The 17071-nt window shown below is 46.2% G+C and overlaps 3 protein-coding genes across 3 annotated transcripts in view; 1 reads left to right on the plus strand and 2 right to left on the minus strand.

Annotated features, from left to right (window-relative positions):
• The window catches only part of DGCR2 (DiGeorge syndrome critical region gene 2), a 55806-nt gene extending 49442 nt beyond the window's left edge, over positions 1-6364 (minus strand). The window contains exons 1-2 of the mRNA XM_026859944.1: positions 6326-6364; positions 5476-5593 (exon numbers count right to left, since the gene is read on the minus strand). Of these exons, the coding sequence (XP_026715745.1) occupies positions 5476-5593; positions 6326-6364 (157 nt within the window). The remainder of the gene's footprint in view (positions 1-5475; positions 5594-6325) is intronic.
• On the plus strand, positions 6176-7905 carry TSSK2 (testis specific serine kinase 2). The gene has a single exon (XM_026859835.1). It carries the CDS (start codon positions 6444-6446, stop codon positions 7440-7442), a length of 999 nt encoding a protein of 332 aa, XP_026715636.1. The 5' UTR covers positions 6176-6443; the 3' UTR covers positions 7443-7905.
• Positions 7906-8013: 108 nt separating this feature from the next.
• On the minus strand, positions 8014-16836 carry ESS2 (ess-2 splicing factor homolog). The gene is made up of 9 exons (XM_026859834.1): positions 16645-16836; positions 15594-15689; positions 14822-14988; positions 12855-12972; positions 11987-12120; positions 11741-11843; positions 10306-10415; positions 9266-9381; positions 8014-8713 (listed from the first exon to the last, which is right to left on the minus strand). The coding sequence occupies exons 1-9, from the start codon at positions 16709-16711 to the stop codon at positions 8428-8430; spliced, it is 1197 nt and encodes a 398-aa protein (XP_026715635.1). The 5' UTR covers positions 16712-16836; the 3' UTR covers positions 8014-8427.
• Positions 16837-17071: the final 235 nt, after the last annotated feature.

Genomic DNA, 17071 nt, shown 5'->3' on the forward strand with positions numbered 1-17071 from the left:
GGACGGCCTCCACCGGTCCCTTCCGTCCCCCCGGAGCGGCCATCGCCAGCCGCCTCTGTCCCCCCAGAATGGCTTCCACCGGTGCCCTCTGTCCCCACCGGGACAGCTCCCACCGGTCTCCTCTGTCCACTGGGATGGCCACTGCCAGCCACCACCACCCCCCAGGATGGCCTTTACCCGTCCACTCTGTCCTCACCAGGATGGCAACCCCAGCTTCTCCGTCCCCCCAGGATGGCCTCCACCATTCTCCCCGTCCCTCGGGGACAGCCTTTCCCCGTCCCCAGCCGAGGAGGCCTTTCCTGCTCACCTCCATCACCACCAGACAGCCCTTTCCCATCCCCTCCGTAACAGCCTTCACCAACCTCCTCTGTCCCTCAGGATGGCCCTTCCCTGTCCCCTCCATGCCCACCTCAACAACCTTTCCCTGCTGCGGCAGTGACTTCCCAGCCCCGTCATCCTGCTTGTCCCCACAGCACAGGCACAGGTTTCCCAGCCCCAGCAGGCTCCGAGGTTGACCATCGTTTATTTGCCTGCTTCATTAATCTGCTCCCACCTGCCCACCACGGGGTGAGATGGTCCCTGTTTTCACATGCCTGCAGGGCTGACACCAACAAGCAGCCCCCGGTGCCAGGACACCCCCAGCACAGCAGATCCCAGCACGGCAGCAGGGCCGAGCCAGTGTTTCCATCTCCTGGAAACACCGTGTTCCCAGGCCTAGCCAGAGAGGAAACGCATAAAGAAAACTAATTGTGCGGCTCAGATGGTTGTTAATGGCCCTGCAAATGACAGGTGCCTTTAGGAATTTGACCCTGGGTGTTGCCGCCTGTCAGGGCGGGCAGGGTGGTGGCTGTCCCTGCTGGGAGCCCAGCCTGGGGAGCAGGCACCGGCCCCAGCACCACAACTCTCCTGGTGCTGAGGGTCAGCCCAGGTGGCATTTGAGATCAAGTTTTACTTCCAATACCCACTGCTCAAATTGAGGTGGAATTTCCTCTGATGACTGGGAGTGAAGCAGTGGTTAGGGCAACACCAGGGAAGGGCCTCGGCCAAGGGCTCAGCTCAGCAGCTGACCTGCACTGACCACTGGAGTCAGCAGAGAGACAACACTTTCCTCTGCAGGCAGTTCCAGCTTTTCAGTAAACCCCTAGTCAGAGTCAAAGGCAAAACCTGGGAAGCTGCCTGGGAAGTTTTTGTGTGGTTTCTTAAAATGTTTACAACAAAGTGTTTCCTACTTTTATGCTACAGTTTGAAGTTTTCAAATAAAACAAATAAAACATTTAAATTCCAATAAAGACCCTTTTGACCCAATTTTACATACTCCCTCTCAATACCAATTACTCACTATACCCAGCAGCAAAACTCCCTTAGGGGTATTTCCCATGGACGTACAGACATTTCTGCTCTCACATGGCTTCTGCTTCCCTGGAGCCACTGCCTGAGCCCGGTGCTGGCTGCTGACCCGCAGGCAGGGGGATGGGGGCTTTGGCAGATTTTCCTGGGCACTTGCTGCTTCTGGCTCCAGAGGAGGTGCTGTTGTGCTCATGTCATGTGTGGGGGAAGATGCTCTTTCCAAATCTAAATGTGAAGTTAAAGATGGCAGTGGAAACTTATGCCCACCAAGAGCTGGGAACAGCTGCTCCCCGGAGCTAGGGTAGCAGTGAGTGTGAGCCATGGCTCCTTGTCCTGGAGCTGAGCCCTACAGGGCCGCAGGAGGGCTGCGTGGCAGGGGACATGTGCTTGGGGACAGACTGAAGAGCGTCACAAAGAGCAGGAGGCTGCCTGAAGATTTAGGCCAAAACCCATTTCCCCAGCTCTCATGTGCTGCCAAATACTGTCACGATCCAAACGTCCGTGGGGACCTGAAGCGTGACAACATCCTCCAGCATGCAGGCAGGAGTGTCAAACTCCCCAGCTTTGTTCCTCCCAAGGGATGCTGTGGGGGGAGGCTGTTCTCAGACAGGCTTGATGCAGCCCAGCTGCACATGTCTACCCCAGACTGATCCAGGATGTTCCTTATTCACCTCAAGCACACAATATCCAGGGCCTGGGCATTACACCATATGCATGAGAATGTATAAATGCCCTATGATGGCTCCACCATGAGAAGAGGACACAGGCTGCTTGTCCCTAGCTTTTGTCCCAAGGAAAGGCAGACCTCATTTCCCCATGCTGCAGCCCACAGCACCCCACCAGCTCTGAGCAGAGGCAGGTCTGGAGCACACACGTGTGCCAGGTGAGCACAGCAACCCACACAGCACCCTTGAGCAAACAGGCAATAAACGGCTCAGTCACCCAACAGCACAAAGGTGAAGGGTAAAAGGCACCCATTTCCCCAGGCTGTGTCATGCCAAGTGCTGTAATGCTGGCAAACACTGATATTATGGGATTGCCAATGCCCTGGCTGAGCCATGGGCAGGTGTGAGGAAGAGCCACCCTGCATGGCTGCACCAGCACCAAGCCCCCAGGCAGGAGGCTGGGGCACCAGGGACTGCATCACGGGAGCTGAGGGACAGCCCAGCACCGGGGCATGAGAGGCGAGGATGGAGCGTGCTGGTAAAAACATGCTGAGCACCTCTGCCCAGGGCATAGGGAGCTGCCATGTCCCAGGGACTCCCAGTTTCCCACTGGGAATGAGCATTTCTCTAGCCAGTGAGTGCAGATCACCCGTGCCCAAAAAGCAGCAGAGAAAAGCTGCCATGCCAAGGCGGAGCAGAGGGAAAGGCGTCACGGGGAGGGTGGCCGAATCAGGCTCTTGCCCTGGTCTGATGCTGAGCTGGGGTTTGCAGCCAGCTGCTGTGGGGCCAGCAGCAACAAACTGGGATTGAGACAACAGATGCAAACACAAGGAAGTGGGAATTGCTCCATCTCCCACTCCTCTGCATGAGTGGACCCATTTCCTCTATTTTTGCAAGAAATAGCCCAGTCCTCCAAAACAACAAAGTATCTACAACCACAGCTTCCCTTCAGAGCTAAGTAATCAGAGAAGTAGCACACGCTAGTTAGTGGCCCCTACTGAAATCTGCTTTCAGGGTGGGTGAAAGCTGCAGCCCCTGCACCATGGCAGGGATGGCTACCTCTGCCCCAGGGAAGGGCTCTTGGCCCTGAAGGTGCACAAGGAACCAGCTTGGGGATCAGTGCCTTTGGGAAGTCCTGTTGCAGACTCAGCTCCCTGCCCCAAGACACAGCTCTCACAGGTGGCAGGGGATCAGCAAAACTAAGCTGAAGTGCTGCCTCCTGCCCCAAGGCAGTGCATGCACCCACCGACCGCTCCCTTGGCCACTCCAGCCTGGCTGCGTGCTCAGAGCACAGCGTGGGGTGATTGGGAGTTTCTCTTGTCACTTATGTGCCTCACCAAACCCTCTGCTGCGGCTTGTCCGCTGCTCAGCATTCTTACCTGTGCCCCACAAAATAAAGAGCAGCATTAATCTCTGGTGTAATGGGTGTTTTGCTTCTTTAAGGCATCTGAGCCTGCCTTCTCTGTCCAGGTCACAGCAACTCATCCCTTGTCCTCACTTGCTCTTCACTAATATTTCTTGCAACTTTCTAAGAATTACATTCTGCTGTTCTCCAACCATAATTCCCTCTCTTTCCCTTATAAAAGCAAGAATCATCTTTCCTGCATAAAGCAAGGAACCAGCCCCAGACTGCACATGCAAGTACTCAGACTCTGCACATGATTATGTTACAGTCCCACATCACACAGCCTCAGGTCCACTGGGGCTCCCACCATTTCTTGCAAGCAGCCGATAACCCACTGCAGCCTGCCCTGCCATCAAGGAGAGTCCCACTGCCGCTGCTGCTCACCATCTCTGCAGCATTAGGAGAGCTCCAGGTGCTGTTTTGGTTCAGGGAGAAAGTGTGCTTGGACCTTGCACACAGGAAAATGCAGATACACAGAACAGCAAAAGGAAAATAACCCTCTGAAAAATCGGAGAAAAAAAAAATTCACAAGTCATCAAGAACCAAGATGGTTTTTCACACTGGATGTGGCTCTGTACGGCACATTATCTGCTAGTGCTACAGCAGCAAAAATATCTGGCAACAAAGAGTTTACCGATTCCCTAATTACAGATAGCAGGGGTGAACTGCAGCAGGAAGCAGAGACCAGACATTACAGCAGGCGTTACAGGAATAGCCCATCTGAAGAGCACTACATCCCCTTCAAGAGATCCAGTTTTATAGCATTTCACTGAAAATAAATTACATTCCCAGCAAATACATGAAGGCCCCTCAGTCTGGCAGAATCAAGAACGATTTTAAGTAGTGCTGTCTAGGTTAATTTGCTTGAGGGTGAACACAAAACCAACACCATCCCACAGGATATTTAATGCAATCTGCTTTTCAGCATGAATTACACAACATGGACCTAACCATTCTCAGATATCATATCCTCCTCTGTTATTCCAGCTACACCTTGGAATGAGCACAACCAGTTCAAAATTCTGTGAAAGTTGCACACCCCATCCCGCTTCTGACCCACATACACACCCCATCCACAGTCCCTCAAACACTGCCCAGCCTTTACGTGCATCCCATGAACAGGAGAGCTCCTGCACCCAGTGAATCGGTACAAACCATCTAACGAGATGATGGAGGAGATAAGGCACTAGGCTTGAAACACACATGCTGATCTCAGCCTGCTTCTGCACATCCAGCCCATATCCTAACTTTTCATGGAGATAAGCAGATCATTATGAAATAATGAGGGTTTTAAAATTAACTCAGAACTTAATTGTTACTTAGCCAGGTCAGTCCTTAAAGAACATCTCTGAAACAAAGAAACATTAATAAATAGATTCCCTTTACATTCATAAGTACCTGATAAATTTTTTTTCTTAAAGAAAAAAAAGAGCCTTCAATTATTTCTGAACTGAAAAAAAGCAAAAATTTGCTAATTTCTTGCAGTCACAATTCCTAGCAAAGCCATACTGATCAATTGATTTTTACAAGGTACACTACAAAAGTCAAGTTCCCTGTAAGAGTTTTTCAGTGTCAGGGACATAAGTTTTGGAAGTGGCAGTGGAAACTGCAGAATGAAGCTCTCCACAAGACAAGCACAGCATCAGACATCCCAGGCCTTACAAAGGGCTGCAGACACTGCTCAAAGAGCTGCATGAGATTTTCCATGGATGTTTTCTTGGTAAAATATCACCTGATTATAGCAAATGTCAAGACTATCAAGTGTTACACAGGCTGTCTTGTACTCAGGCGTTGTGCAAGAGGTGTACACATCTAACTACGCCTGCTTCCCGCTAAATGGTGCTTGGTGCTTCTCCAGGCTGGATCACACCACACAAGTGCTCATCCCACACTCAGAAGGTCAGCTCATACTCAAGCAACCACAGCTGTGAGTGCAGACTATGTATGGTTAAAACTGCTCTTCATTCTTTTGGGTAATTATAAAAATTAGCTGAAACTTTCAAAGAATGGGAGGGTGGAAAAACCAAACAAAAGCCCCAGTGTGGCTGTCAGAAGTACCACTTCTGTTCTTCAGAATGACATTGTCATCCATGCTGGTGGACGAAGCCGGATTGTCCCTAGCCCCTGTGTTGTGATCATCAATATCATCAAGTCTCTGGAGCCACACATGTAGCAGCTGTAAAAACAGATTTGAAAAAGCTGAAATCAATGCAGAGCAAAAAGCCCCAGAGGCTGATTACAGTGAAGCAATCAACATGCAAAACAGTAATCCTCAGAGTTCTGAGGAAGGTGTTGGTGTGAGCCTCTTTCAAGAACACCAGAAGCTGGAAGTGAAAATATAACTCACTCTCTGAGTAAGGGTTTAAGAAAAAGCCATCTGCAAGCCCACAAAAGCAGCCAATCATCAGAACTACAAAATGGAGGGGCTGGATGAACAAGAAGGAAATGAACTTAAGAGAAGCCACTTCCTTCTAATAAGCTCATAAGAAAAAAAACCAACCAACCAGTTCTTGAAGACAGCTCCAGTGAAGACAAGAAAAGCAGCATCTTGTCCTTTTTGAGGAAAGCTGTCTGACAAGGAGCAAGGTCACCCATAGGCCACAAGCAAGCCCATGCGGGGCTTAAAAGATCATCCAAGACATACAAAAAGACAGCAGACAAAATTTCACCCAACATGTGAATAAATATACTTAGGTACATTTTAGGGAAAAAAAATCTAAGCTACTTCCATCCTGTTAGGAAAACTAAATATAAAACCAATGTCTCTCAGTGACCTGATGTTAAGTTTTGCCCTGGGTGACATTCAGTAGTTTTATAAAAAAACTGAAAAGTCCTTCCAAATGACCCACACAGGGGCAACTGCCTGTGACATCACACAGCAGCCAGCACTGGGTGTCCACCCTCCCACCACCCCAGTGGCCACAATGGCATATGGGGTGGCCACCATGGCGCACAGGCTGGCCACCTGCCACCATGCATGATGCACACCAGCACCAACACACGCAGCTCCCCCCAGCTCTCCCACCATGGATGACGCTGCGATGCTTGGAAAGAAAGGCTATAGCCTGAGCAACACACTAGGAGAAGGCTCCTACGGTAAAGTGAAATGTGCCTACTGTGACCAGCTGAAATGCAACGTGGCCATCAAGATAATCAACAAGAGGAAAGCTCCTCAGGAATTTCTGGAAAGATTTCTCCCCAGGGAAATACAGGCTTTGAGACGTTTGCACCACCCATCAATCATCAAAACCCATGAGATCTTTGAGACATCAGCTGGTAAAGTGTACATTGTGATGGAGCTGGGGGTAAAGGGAGACCTCCTGCACTACATCAACACCACAGGAGCTATGGAAGAAGACATTGCTCACATCAAGTTTCAGCAGTTGGCTTCTGCCATCAAGTATTGCCACGACTCAGACTTCGCTCATAGGGACCTGAAATGCGAGAACATCCTTCTTGACGAAGACCTCAACATCAAGCTGTCAGACTTTGGCTTTTCCAAATCCTTGTCTCGGGATGAAGATGGAAGAACTATTCTCAGCCAAACCTTCTGCGGGTCTGCTGCCTACACATCCCCTGAAGTGCTAGAGGGAATTCCTTATGACCCCAAAATTTCTGACATATGGAGCCTGGGTGTCATCTTGTACACAGTAGTCTATGCTTTAATGCCATTTGATGATTCCAATGTCAGGAAAATGATCTCTATTCAGAAACAACACAGGATTCCCTTCCCCAACTCAAAACACCTGAGTGCAGAGTGCAAGGACCTCATTTACCACTTGCTCCAGCCCAATGCATCTCAGAGGTTGTGCATAGATGAAGTTTTGAAACACTCATGGTTGCACACTCAAAAATCCATACCTTCCCCTCTGCCAGATGCAGAAGAGGGTGAGTGTTCCAAAAACCCGAGTGAAGGAAAGCCTGAGCACAAGCAGCAGGCCAAATCCCATTCTGCAGAGGATGGAGGGGAGAAACAGGATCCTCTAAGGATGGCTGGTTTTAACAATATCACAAAGTTGGTCTAACTTGTGAACTGCTGGTTCTCAACTTCAGTTTCTCTGAACCCTTTCAGCAATAGTCCTCGTCTTTTGCTTTACAAAGTATAGCTCAAACTATGAGACCAGAGAAGACATAATACATCGGCTGAGGTGAATGAACAACTGAACACAATTATTCTCAAAAGACCTGTGTCTCATAAGGTTTGCAGGGATTAGAAGTTACTGTCAAAACACATTGGAAAGCTTCTTCAAGTGCTGCTGACACTTAACAGCTCTTACACTCACGTTTCTCAAGTTCTTGACTACACCAGCTGCAGAATTCACATGTGCATCAACCACATTTTGGATTCAGTAAAAGGGCAGGTTATTAAGAAGTGTGAACTGATGTCTGAAACTATTTGCAAGCTGTTTTGTATGCAACTCTTGACAGGCCCACTGTATGTTCAAGAGCATAAGTTTAAACACCACTTAAATTAAAGAGAAGCCCTGTAAAATTCTGGGTCATGTCTCAATATATACACAGTTGTATCCCCTGTTCTGCAAAGTACAAAACTGAAAGAGTTTGACAAGCTGGAAAGAAGTCTACTTCAACATTTTAGGAAGGCTTACCACATTTTATAAATAGATATAGCTGTACAGAAATGTATTTAAATGCATGGCCATCTTAAAACCAGAAATGTATCTTAAGAAAATTATCGCCATTTTCCAAGAGTCCTGAATCTTCTCTGCCATTGCAGGAGGCATCCTTTTGCTACAGCAGATCTGTGCATCAAACCCATGCAGTTCAAAGGGAAGTTACAGCACAGCCGGAGATACTCTGCTTCCAGAAAACACATCACAGGCTATTTTAGCTATACGGTCTAGAGGAGCGCTGGTCCCGGATCTTGTAACCGCTGGCTTCCATGCTGGCAGCTGTATCTAGACGCCTCTTACTACTGATGGCTCACAACACCCCATCTGCAGACAGCTGAGCGCAGCCAGTTCACTGTCACCTTGCTGGTGACTGGAATATTCAGAAGAAATCAGATACCTTCCTTCTTTTAGGAAGTTGCAGTAAATTGTCTGTGATCGATGTAGTATCCTGAGATGCTGGTGTCTGAGATACTGTCCTAGATTGTGGGGTGCTTGTGGGTGTATGAGGCCCATTTGCTGGGGTCTTGTAACCAGGCGTTCCGGTGTGGGCTGGGGAAGGAGTATAGCTGGCTCGCAGGGCTTTGTCAGTATATTTACTTGCAGTCCTGTTTACTAGTCTTTGCAAAGCTGGTGACATTGCTGGGCTTAGTCCTTTCGGAGTGAGGCTGGAATAGAATAACAGTTTTAAAAGATTTTACAGTAAAAATCTGCCATTTATTAGGAAGAGTATCAATGCTTCCACAGGCAAGCACTGTGTCCACTTCCCCCCTAGATGAGACCCACTAGCTGCTGGCGTCACTCCACCTGCAGGTAAACGCAGCCCATCTCTCTAGAGAGACAAATGACAGAGAAACCTCCTACATCCCCCCCAGACCCGAGTGACACTGCACACTTTTTCCTTTGAGCCTGTTCTGTCCTTCCCATGACCAGTCAAGCAAGACTTATCAGTCTCCTCTCTTCCATGAGGCAAGACAGCAGTCCAGTGCATTGCTGGGTGGCTGTAGGGCACAACAGTAACGCTGACAAGAGGGAGTATCAGCAACAGCCACCAGCTACCTCCTCTCATGAACTGTTTTTTAATTTCTAAAAACTTCTAGTTTGACTGTACCTCTCCCTGTTTCCAGTACTCAACATTCTTCCCTTTCTATACATGTTGATTTAAATCTCATCAGAAAATAACCATCCCCAGCCTCACCTGAACAGAACAGAAATCTCACCTGGCCAAGTTTTCTGTCACCTTTCGAAGTGCCTCCTGCTTCTTTGCTCGGTTTTTAGCTGCCACTTCGTTGGCCATCTTGAGTCCTAACCTCTCACGGCGCCCAGGATCCAGGATCTGTAAACGCATCACAGTTCACTCACCCAAGGCACTCATATGAGTGCTGCAAAAACGAGTCAAAGCACCTTCACAGTTGGATTCCAGCCTACAGGGATCTAAACCGGGGAGTAGTAGGGTCAGCCCACACCTCTGCTGCTGTATAAAGCCAGAGAGGACAGAGAGACCTTCAACCTGCCTTAGCAAGTAACAAAAATGGTAAAACCAGTTCAGCCAAGGAAGCAGCCATTACCTCTGGCATTTCCTCCTGCTGTCTCTCCCAGACAAACAATGTCACCTGTGTCTTGCCTAGCCTGGCCTGTAGTCAGCCAGCTCTCAGGCAAACACAGACATTGCTAAACAGTAGGAGAACCAGTCAAGGGCTTTGGAGTCTGACAAAACAGGCACATAGAGCAGATTACATCCTTCTTAAACAAAGAGTCTCAGACAGCTCACATTCAATGATACCAGCAGGAGACAGGTGCCATGCAAGGTCAGGTGCCATTAGCAAAGCCTGCCTTTCTACTCTTAAGTGATACACCTGCCTCAGGCTGAGACAGAAAGAAGATCAAGACAGAGGAAAATCCTACAATTTGTATCCATTCATACATTAAAATCAGATAAATTAGGCATCTCTTCAGCTTCCTCTGAAAGCCCCTCTGTCTGGGCACATCATCAAATATTGAATCTCACTCTCCTGCAGACACTGTGTGTTCTACCTCAGGTATCTCCACCAAGTAGGTTTCATGTGGAGCCATGACCATCTCCACCCTCCAAGCAGAACCGAGATTATTAGTCTCAAGGACTGGGAACACAGCCCAGAGATGCATCACACTCCCACAACAATGTTAATCTGTTAGTTACTCACTGGCCTTTCCCTTCTTAGTCCTTCACCCCCCCCCCAAAAAAAAAGAAGGAGACGTGCTGACTCCTGACGCGAAATACCTTGAAGGCTGGTCCAGGTGTTCGGTCCACATATGGTGTTTCTGACCCTTCCAGGCGCAAAGGGGTGCTTTCAATTTCACCCCACGTCATTAAAGGAGACTCATTCACACCTATAACCAAATTTTAAAAGTCATGCTCATGCAAGACACTTGATTATTTGTTCACCATAAGAAATCCATAGAAACAAATTATGAAATGCAGCAAATTCATCAGCACACAAAGGAGCCCGTCTACTACAGAGGAATCCACAGCCAATGTTGAATAGGAACATTTGGTTCCCATTAAAGGGGCACGACCTTAAACTCACAGCATTGTCTGTGGCTGTGTCATCCTCTATGTTACAACACCCAAACACTGTCCCTTCCATGTTTATTTTTCCATTTGGTGAGCTTTTTCTTAGTGACACTTTCATTTTTCCTCTAAGTACTAGTCTTCCCCTCTGCTATTGTATGAAAACTCATTCAACACAGGGAACTACTTAAAAGCAGGGAAACAGGCAGAAGATTTAAGATACATGTAATAGCCAGATGTACCCTCAATTCATCTTGAGGCTAGCCTGTACCAGACAGCTACAACTGCAGAAGATTTTAAAGAGCCCGATTAAGTCACTGGCTAGAAAATCTTGCTGTCCAGGGTTTGGAAAAGGCATTTACAATGGAGAAAGGAGGTGCGCTCCAAATGCCACCTACAGGCTTTCTGGGGGAAAAGCCTTCCTATGTTCACCTTTTAGCATAACAAAAGACAGGGAAACGTAATGGCTGGTGAAGAACAGCTGAAAATTCAGATACCATATTTCAACTGTAGAAAAATAATCCGTTTGTTCTAACTGATTCTGGGGCTAATATAGCTGAATAAAAGGAATCTAATACAAAAGTGTATTCAGAGGAAGAATCTAGAAAGCAGCAAACCTGGAGGAAAAAGCTAGATTAGACTGTGAAGGAAGCGAGATATGCTATATCCCTGTGAGCCAGGCTGAACCATCACCCAGCAAACTACTGCACACACTGACACAAATGCTCCTCGTTTTGAAACATAAGCATCTGAACTCGTTGGAAGGTTAATGTTTGTGAAATACTTGAATTCTTATCTTTAAGCTCTAGAGAAGCATCACCCAGAGATAAAACAAGCAACCACATTGTCGTGGCACGTGCCCTTTAGACGATTCCTAAGCAACGGCACAGCAGCTTGCTCGGGGCCTCTCAGTTACAGCATGACTTCTCTTGCCAGTGTATTGGACTAGGATTTAAGTACTGCATTGAGCTGGCATAAGAGAGTACAAAAAAAAGACAGCAGCTCATAAGACATATAGGGATAGAAGGCTTATCTCCTTGTCTAAAACAACACTGACAGCCCAGTGTCGAACAGAGCATCAAAGTAAGCGCAGTAGCAGTCCACTTATATCAGAAAAAAAGAAAAAATCCGAAAATCCTCTTACCAGGGGCAGGAGAAGGGGTGGCCACAAATCCATATCCATTCACTTTTGGAGACTCTTGAGGTATCAGTTCTTTCCCATCTGGTCCCACTTTGCCCTGTTTGTACTGAAATTAAAAAAAGACAACGCCATTCATGCAGAGAAAGGTGTGAGTCAGCTGTATCTAGCACACACAGTTCTCCTGGTTGATGAACAACATCAGAGGGCAGAGTCTAACAAGGTTTTAGTCAGAGAGTAAAATTATCCAACCTGAGCATTGAGGGCTGCAGCTTGTTGGAGCTGTGATTTGCTCACGGCTTGGCTAAAAGGGTCCTTCACAAAACGGGTGTTTCGATGGACAACTTCCCTGGGCTTCTTAAATACATCATCCTCATCAGATACACCTTGAAAAGCAAAATGTCTTTTAAGAAAGGGCTCAGGTAACACTAGGCAGCAGTGTGTTCTAAAGCTCCCAACCAACATGACACTTACCACACATTCCTACACAACACAGAACCCATCAGCAATTGCAGTGTGTTTCTCTAGCAATTAATTTAAACCAAAATTTGCACTAGATATATGCTTTGTAACAGCTGAAATTTACAAATTAAGATCAGATTTGGGGTTTTTTTAGGAAACAGTCAACAAGACTTTCTTTTCTCTACTTCACTGGTTTGCAGAAAGTACCAATAGTACATTTATAGACAAAAAGTAAACTGTGTTTAGATGATGTAGCTTTCTATAGCAACCAAGGGACCAACAAACCCAAGAAACACTCTTTGAGCAGAAGAATGAATAAAGATGACAAGAAAGTGTTCATAAATAAGACAGACCAAGCTGCAAAGAGCTTTGCTTCCTGAAAACAAGTGTTTCTATAATACAGATGAGTTTCTCAAAGACATATAGGACATGATCAAACTTTGCAATCAGAGGCAAAGGAGCAAGGTCCAAAGAAAGAAAAGGAAAAAAAGAAAAGAAGATTTTTTTTTAAACAACTTTACATATCTGAGCTTCACAGAGGAAAAAGTGCAGTATTACCAGTAAGAGCTGCTCTGTCATCTATAGAAATGCTGTAAGCACTGTTTGGAGTCAACCCACCTAGAACCAGTTCCTCTTCTGAGAAACCTGCACGCCTCACCTGTCGGATAATACATGAGGGTGTTTCGAGCCGTGTATTCCCAGGTCTCCAGTCCAGCTTTCACATTCTCCAGAGCTTGTTGCTCTGCTGAAGGAAGTGCCAGGTTTTCGTTTCGTCGCTGAAAAGGCGATGAAGAAAAAAATTAAAATCATCAGGTCTGAAACAGACTCCTGCAATCCTTTAATCATGCATACAGAACTTGGAAAGCTTAACCATGAGCTCAGCTACCTACCCTAGCATGGCACAAGCACTCTGTCCGGCAAGTGTCATTTGAGAAACCATCCCATTCCCAGGTAAGCTTGCAAATAACCACCCCATATGCAGTTCTGGTACAAAATCAAGTAAGAACTAAAGAATTAACTTCTCAGATTATGTTTATGACTGTTTGTCACATCTTGTGACAACACTTGTGACAATTCAAACTTTTTCTGTTTTTCCTCTATCTAATAATCAAAAACCAAATGAAGCATTCACTGCTAAATAAGGGAAGAGCAACATAGGACACATCTAATATAAAGACAGTCTACAAGGCCTTGGCAGGAGAATATTTGTACCATCCTAGTCTCTTGGAAACTGTATTAGCTGAGGCAAGAAGTAACAAAAGAACAGACACTTCTTCAATACTTAGTCAGTTGTCAATTGTATGGGTATTTCCATAGTATGGGTATGGAAGCATTTGACATTCAGCTGATTACTTGCGTGCTGCTACCAGCATATTGGTATCAGATACCAAAAAAACCCAAATAGAACACAGTCAGCCATTGGTAAGTTCCTCCATTTTAAACTTCTCACACTAATTAAACCAGGCAATTACCACCAGAAGCTATGTATTAAAGACATCAACTGATGTGGTTTTTAATAGGTATCATCCATATACATTTAATTATCAGTATCATCACTGAATATGTTAAACAAGGCATAGCAGTTGCCTGCTGCACAGCCATGCTGCGCAAGGAAACGCAAGGTCTGAACAGAGTGCTGGCTGACAGGAAGACAGACAACATCAGCACAAGACCAGCTCTGGCAACTTCACCTTGACCTGAAACAACCCCTTTGATTTGGGAATGTTCTCCTGCTACCTGCCTTTTAATTCTGGATGAAAGCATTCAAGCAAAGAAGATGCATAAAAGGCCACAGAAGACATTTTTATTGTAACAGACTCTGAGGGTTTACATTAGCTGGGATAAAAACATAACGCTCACTCACAACAACAGCAGTGAACACTTATGATCAGTGCCAAACTTCATTAAAAGGCACTGCAGCTCACATCCATCACTGACACATCTGGCAACAGGGCCAGCTGTTCACTGCTGATGGAGAAAGATTGACATGGCAGCCCCAGAACAGCTCCTAGAAGACAGCACAGCCAGCCATACTGTGTACAGTACTTTACTTCAGCAGCTGAATGGATTATTACTAGTAGAAACAGAAAACTGAAATAAGAAAAACAATCTAACTGTAAATAATAAAGGGCTGACACACAAACAACAGGAACTGTTCTCAGTTGCTCTCCTTGGTATTGCTGCTTATGCAGGAGACTGCCAAGAAAAGCAATACTTGCACTTCATGCAATGCTTCACTGACTCAAAGCTTTAGGAAAAGACGGATCCTCAGCAACTATGTCAACACTGGTTTTGGGTTACAGATGAGGGAAAAACAGGACTGCAAAAGGAAGGATCCAGGAAACTCAGGCTTAGCTCAGATTTAGATCTGATCACTCCATGCACCTACTATTCAAAAAAATCAAGATCCTTCTGTTCTTATTCAGTAATAAGAGTAATTCAACACTCTAATGCAATAGCCCCATGCTCAGACCCAACAAATTCTCATTCACATTTATAGGTGGATTTAAAAACAGAAGGTAAGATGATATTCTATTTAATCAAACAAGGAAGACATACAGTAAAATGGTATTTCCCTATTGTGTCACTCTGAAGAGCAGAGATACCGCTGAGCCATTTCCCTACCTGGGCATACTCCTCTTCTGCATTGTACAGCCAAGCATGCTTGACTTTCTCCTTCTCTTTGGCCACCTCCATGATCTGCTCAAACGAAGCATTATCTTCACTCGTGTGTTTTGCTAAGAAGCTGTCCAGACTTGGAAGCGTATCTTTATCGTCTTTTTCTGCTTCTCCTAACAAGAGGAGGGAAGAAGCCTGAGAAAGGTTAATGCCTCCCTTCCTATGAGAGCACTATACATAACTGTTAATCCCTTCTGACAGTGAGCCTTCTACAGATCCACTAATAACTAACACAAAACTTGGTGGAAAAAAAAATAATACAGGGATGCAGAGTGGTACAATAACAAATTTTTTTTGGAAGACATATCCAACTTTCACCTAAAACCTTTTATGGCATTTATAGCTATTTGTGTTAAAGAGAAAATGCGTAAGTGGCCAGCTGCTAGCAGACATTTTTAATATACTGTATGAATAGCTCTGTCCCTACAATCTTTGTTTACTTACAGAATTAATTTCAGGTGACACAGGAACAATTTACTGCCTTCAAGAGATCAAATGAGGTAGGTAAGAAATTACACAGCCAAAAAAAGATAACTGAGAATTCACATACATGATGTAAAACATTACAAGTTCAACTTCAGAGTTATCATTTTCATCTACTAGAAGGTTAAAGGAAACTCCTTAAACATCTGCTAAATACCCAAAACCCTGACAGGAGACAGAGCTCACAAAAGTCCTGCTGCTGAAGAATTCAGCTAGAGAAACATCACTCTCCTACCTTCATCTGCAGCTTTAATGCCAGCTTTGGATTTATGCCCCGGTGGAAGGCCACCTGGATGCACTTCTGGGGTTTCAAATGTGGCTGGAGTAACATCTGTGACAGAAAAAAAAAAGGCTCACATGGTGATTAGAACATGGAACAGGACACATGCTGTGACATCTTCCACCATAGTAAGGGTCATGTGCCAAATAAGTCACAGAAGACATATCAAGAGATCAACAATTTAATTAACACATTATGAAATGACCCCGAAATATTCTACTTAATTCTGTCCCAACCACTGAAAAAGATTTTGCACACATTTAAGACATTTTTTTTTTCCTGCTGGAAAAAATTCACAGGAGAGCCACAGCCCAGTATACCTGCCACCCTACCTACGGCTTTAACCAACAGAAACGAGCAGTGGCAAAACAGTCTTAATCTAGAACAGGGCCAGCACCTGCAGCAGGGGAGGAAGAGAAACCACTTGGTGACACATGCCCTTTGCCACCAGAAAGCTAGTTACCTAAACCCCACTACGAGAGCTCAGCCAGGGACTGGGCTTCAGTATAGGAAGCACCTGAACCTGAAGTGAAAGCAAACATACATCAGGGCATGGGAAGCCTGCCATGTAAACTTCTGATACTCATGAGCTTCCAACACCTTCTGTCCCCAATATATGAAAATCCTACATGCCTGCAGATGCAACAAGAACCGCTAAAACTGTAAAAAGGATTCAAAACGTAGCTTAGCATTTTTAATAGTATAATTTCATACATTAGAGCATATAACATTCCCTAGGAAGCAGGAACTTGGCAAAAGATGCCTGTGAGGAACAGTTATGCAATAGCTGTTTTTCCCAAAATCATTCCCTCAAGAAAGTATTAGACACCAAAGAAAAATTCAGCATCAGCTATCAGATAGTGACTACTGCCCAACCTGTTATACTAATTCCCATGCAGTGTCAATCTTGAATCTTTAAGATAAAACACTGCCTCCACAAAGTTAAATAAACCAGAGCAGTAGTATTAGATATAAAACCCTTATGCCCCAGTGAGCCAGTTCTTACAGGGTGCAGGTGTGTCCCTCGATGATTTGCCCAAGGAGGAGCCAAACTTTATAGCAATTTGTCTCATTTTCTCCAAGTCACCGTTTTCTTCAGCCTCCAGATATTCCTTCTGTGCTCGCAACTTCTCCACATCAGGAAAAAAGTCTCGTTGAATGATTTTCTCTAAACCCTACACACAGAGAGACAACTGCCAGGCCGCGACAGCACACCTCGGAGTGCCGGCTCAGCTCGGGAAGGACGCGCAGCCCAGGGGCGCTTCAAGCCGAGGCCGGGCCGGCGGCCGCGCGCCGACCGCTGTCGCCGCTGGAGCCCGAGCGGCGGCCCCAGAGCTGCCTCGTCCCCAGGCCCGACCCGAGGTTTGGCCGGGCACAGCCGAGCCGGGAGCCGCTCGGCCCAGGTGCCCGGAGAGCGGGGCCTCCTGGGCCCC

Source organism: Athene cunicularia (genome assembly GCF_003259725.1).
Source record: "Athene cunicularia isolate RWA chromosome 15 unlocalized genomic scaffold, athCun1 chr15_part1, whole genome shotgun sequence".
NCBI classification, from domain to species: Eukaryota; Metazoa; Chordata; class Aves; order Strigiformes; family Strigidae; genus Athene; species Athene cunicularia.

What these genes read in the sequence shown, in the direction of transcription:
- TSSK2 (XM_026859835.1), top strand. Translation starts at nt 6,444, where the DNA reads ATGGATGACGCTGCGATGCTTGGAAAGAAAGGCTATAGCCTGAGCAAC.
- ESS2 (XM_026859834.1), bottom strand. Translation starts at nt 16,711, where the DNA reads ATGAGACAAATTGCTATAAAGTTTGGCTCCTCCTTGGGCAAATCATCG. An exon ending in CATTAAAGCTGCAGATGAAG is followed by an intron (nt 14,989 to 15,593) that starts GTAGGAGAGTGA and finishes TCCTCTTGTTAG; the next exon opens with GAGAAGCAGAAAAAGACGAT. An exon ending in CACCCCTTCTCCTGCCCCTG is followed by an intron (nt 10,416 to 11,740) that starts GTAAGAGGATTT and finishes ATTTGGTTATAG; the next exon opens with GTGTGAATGAGTCTCCTTTA.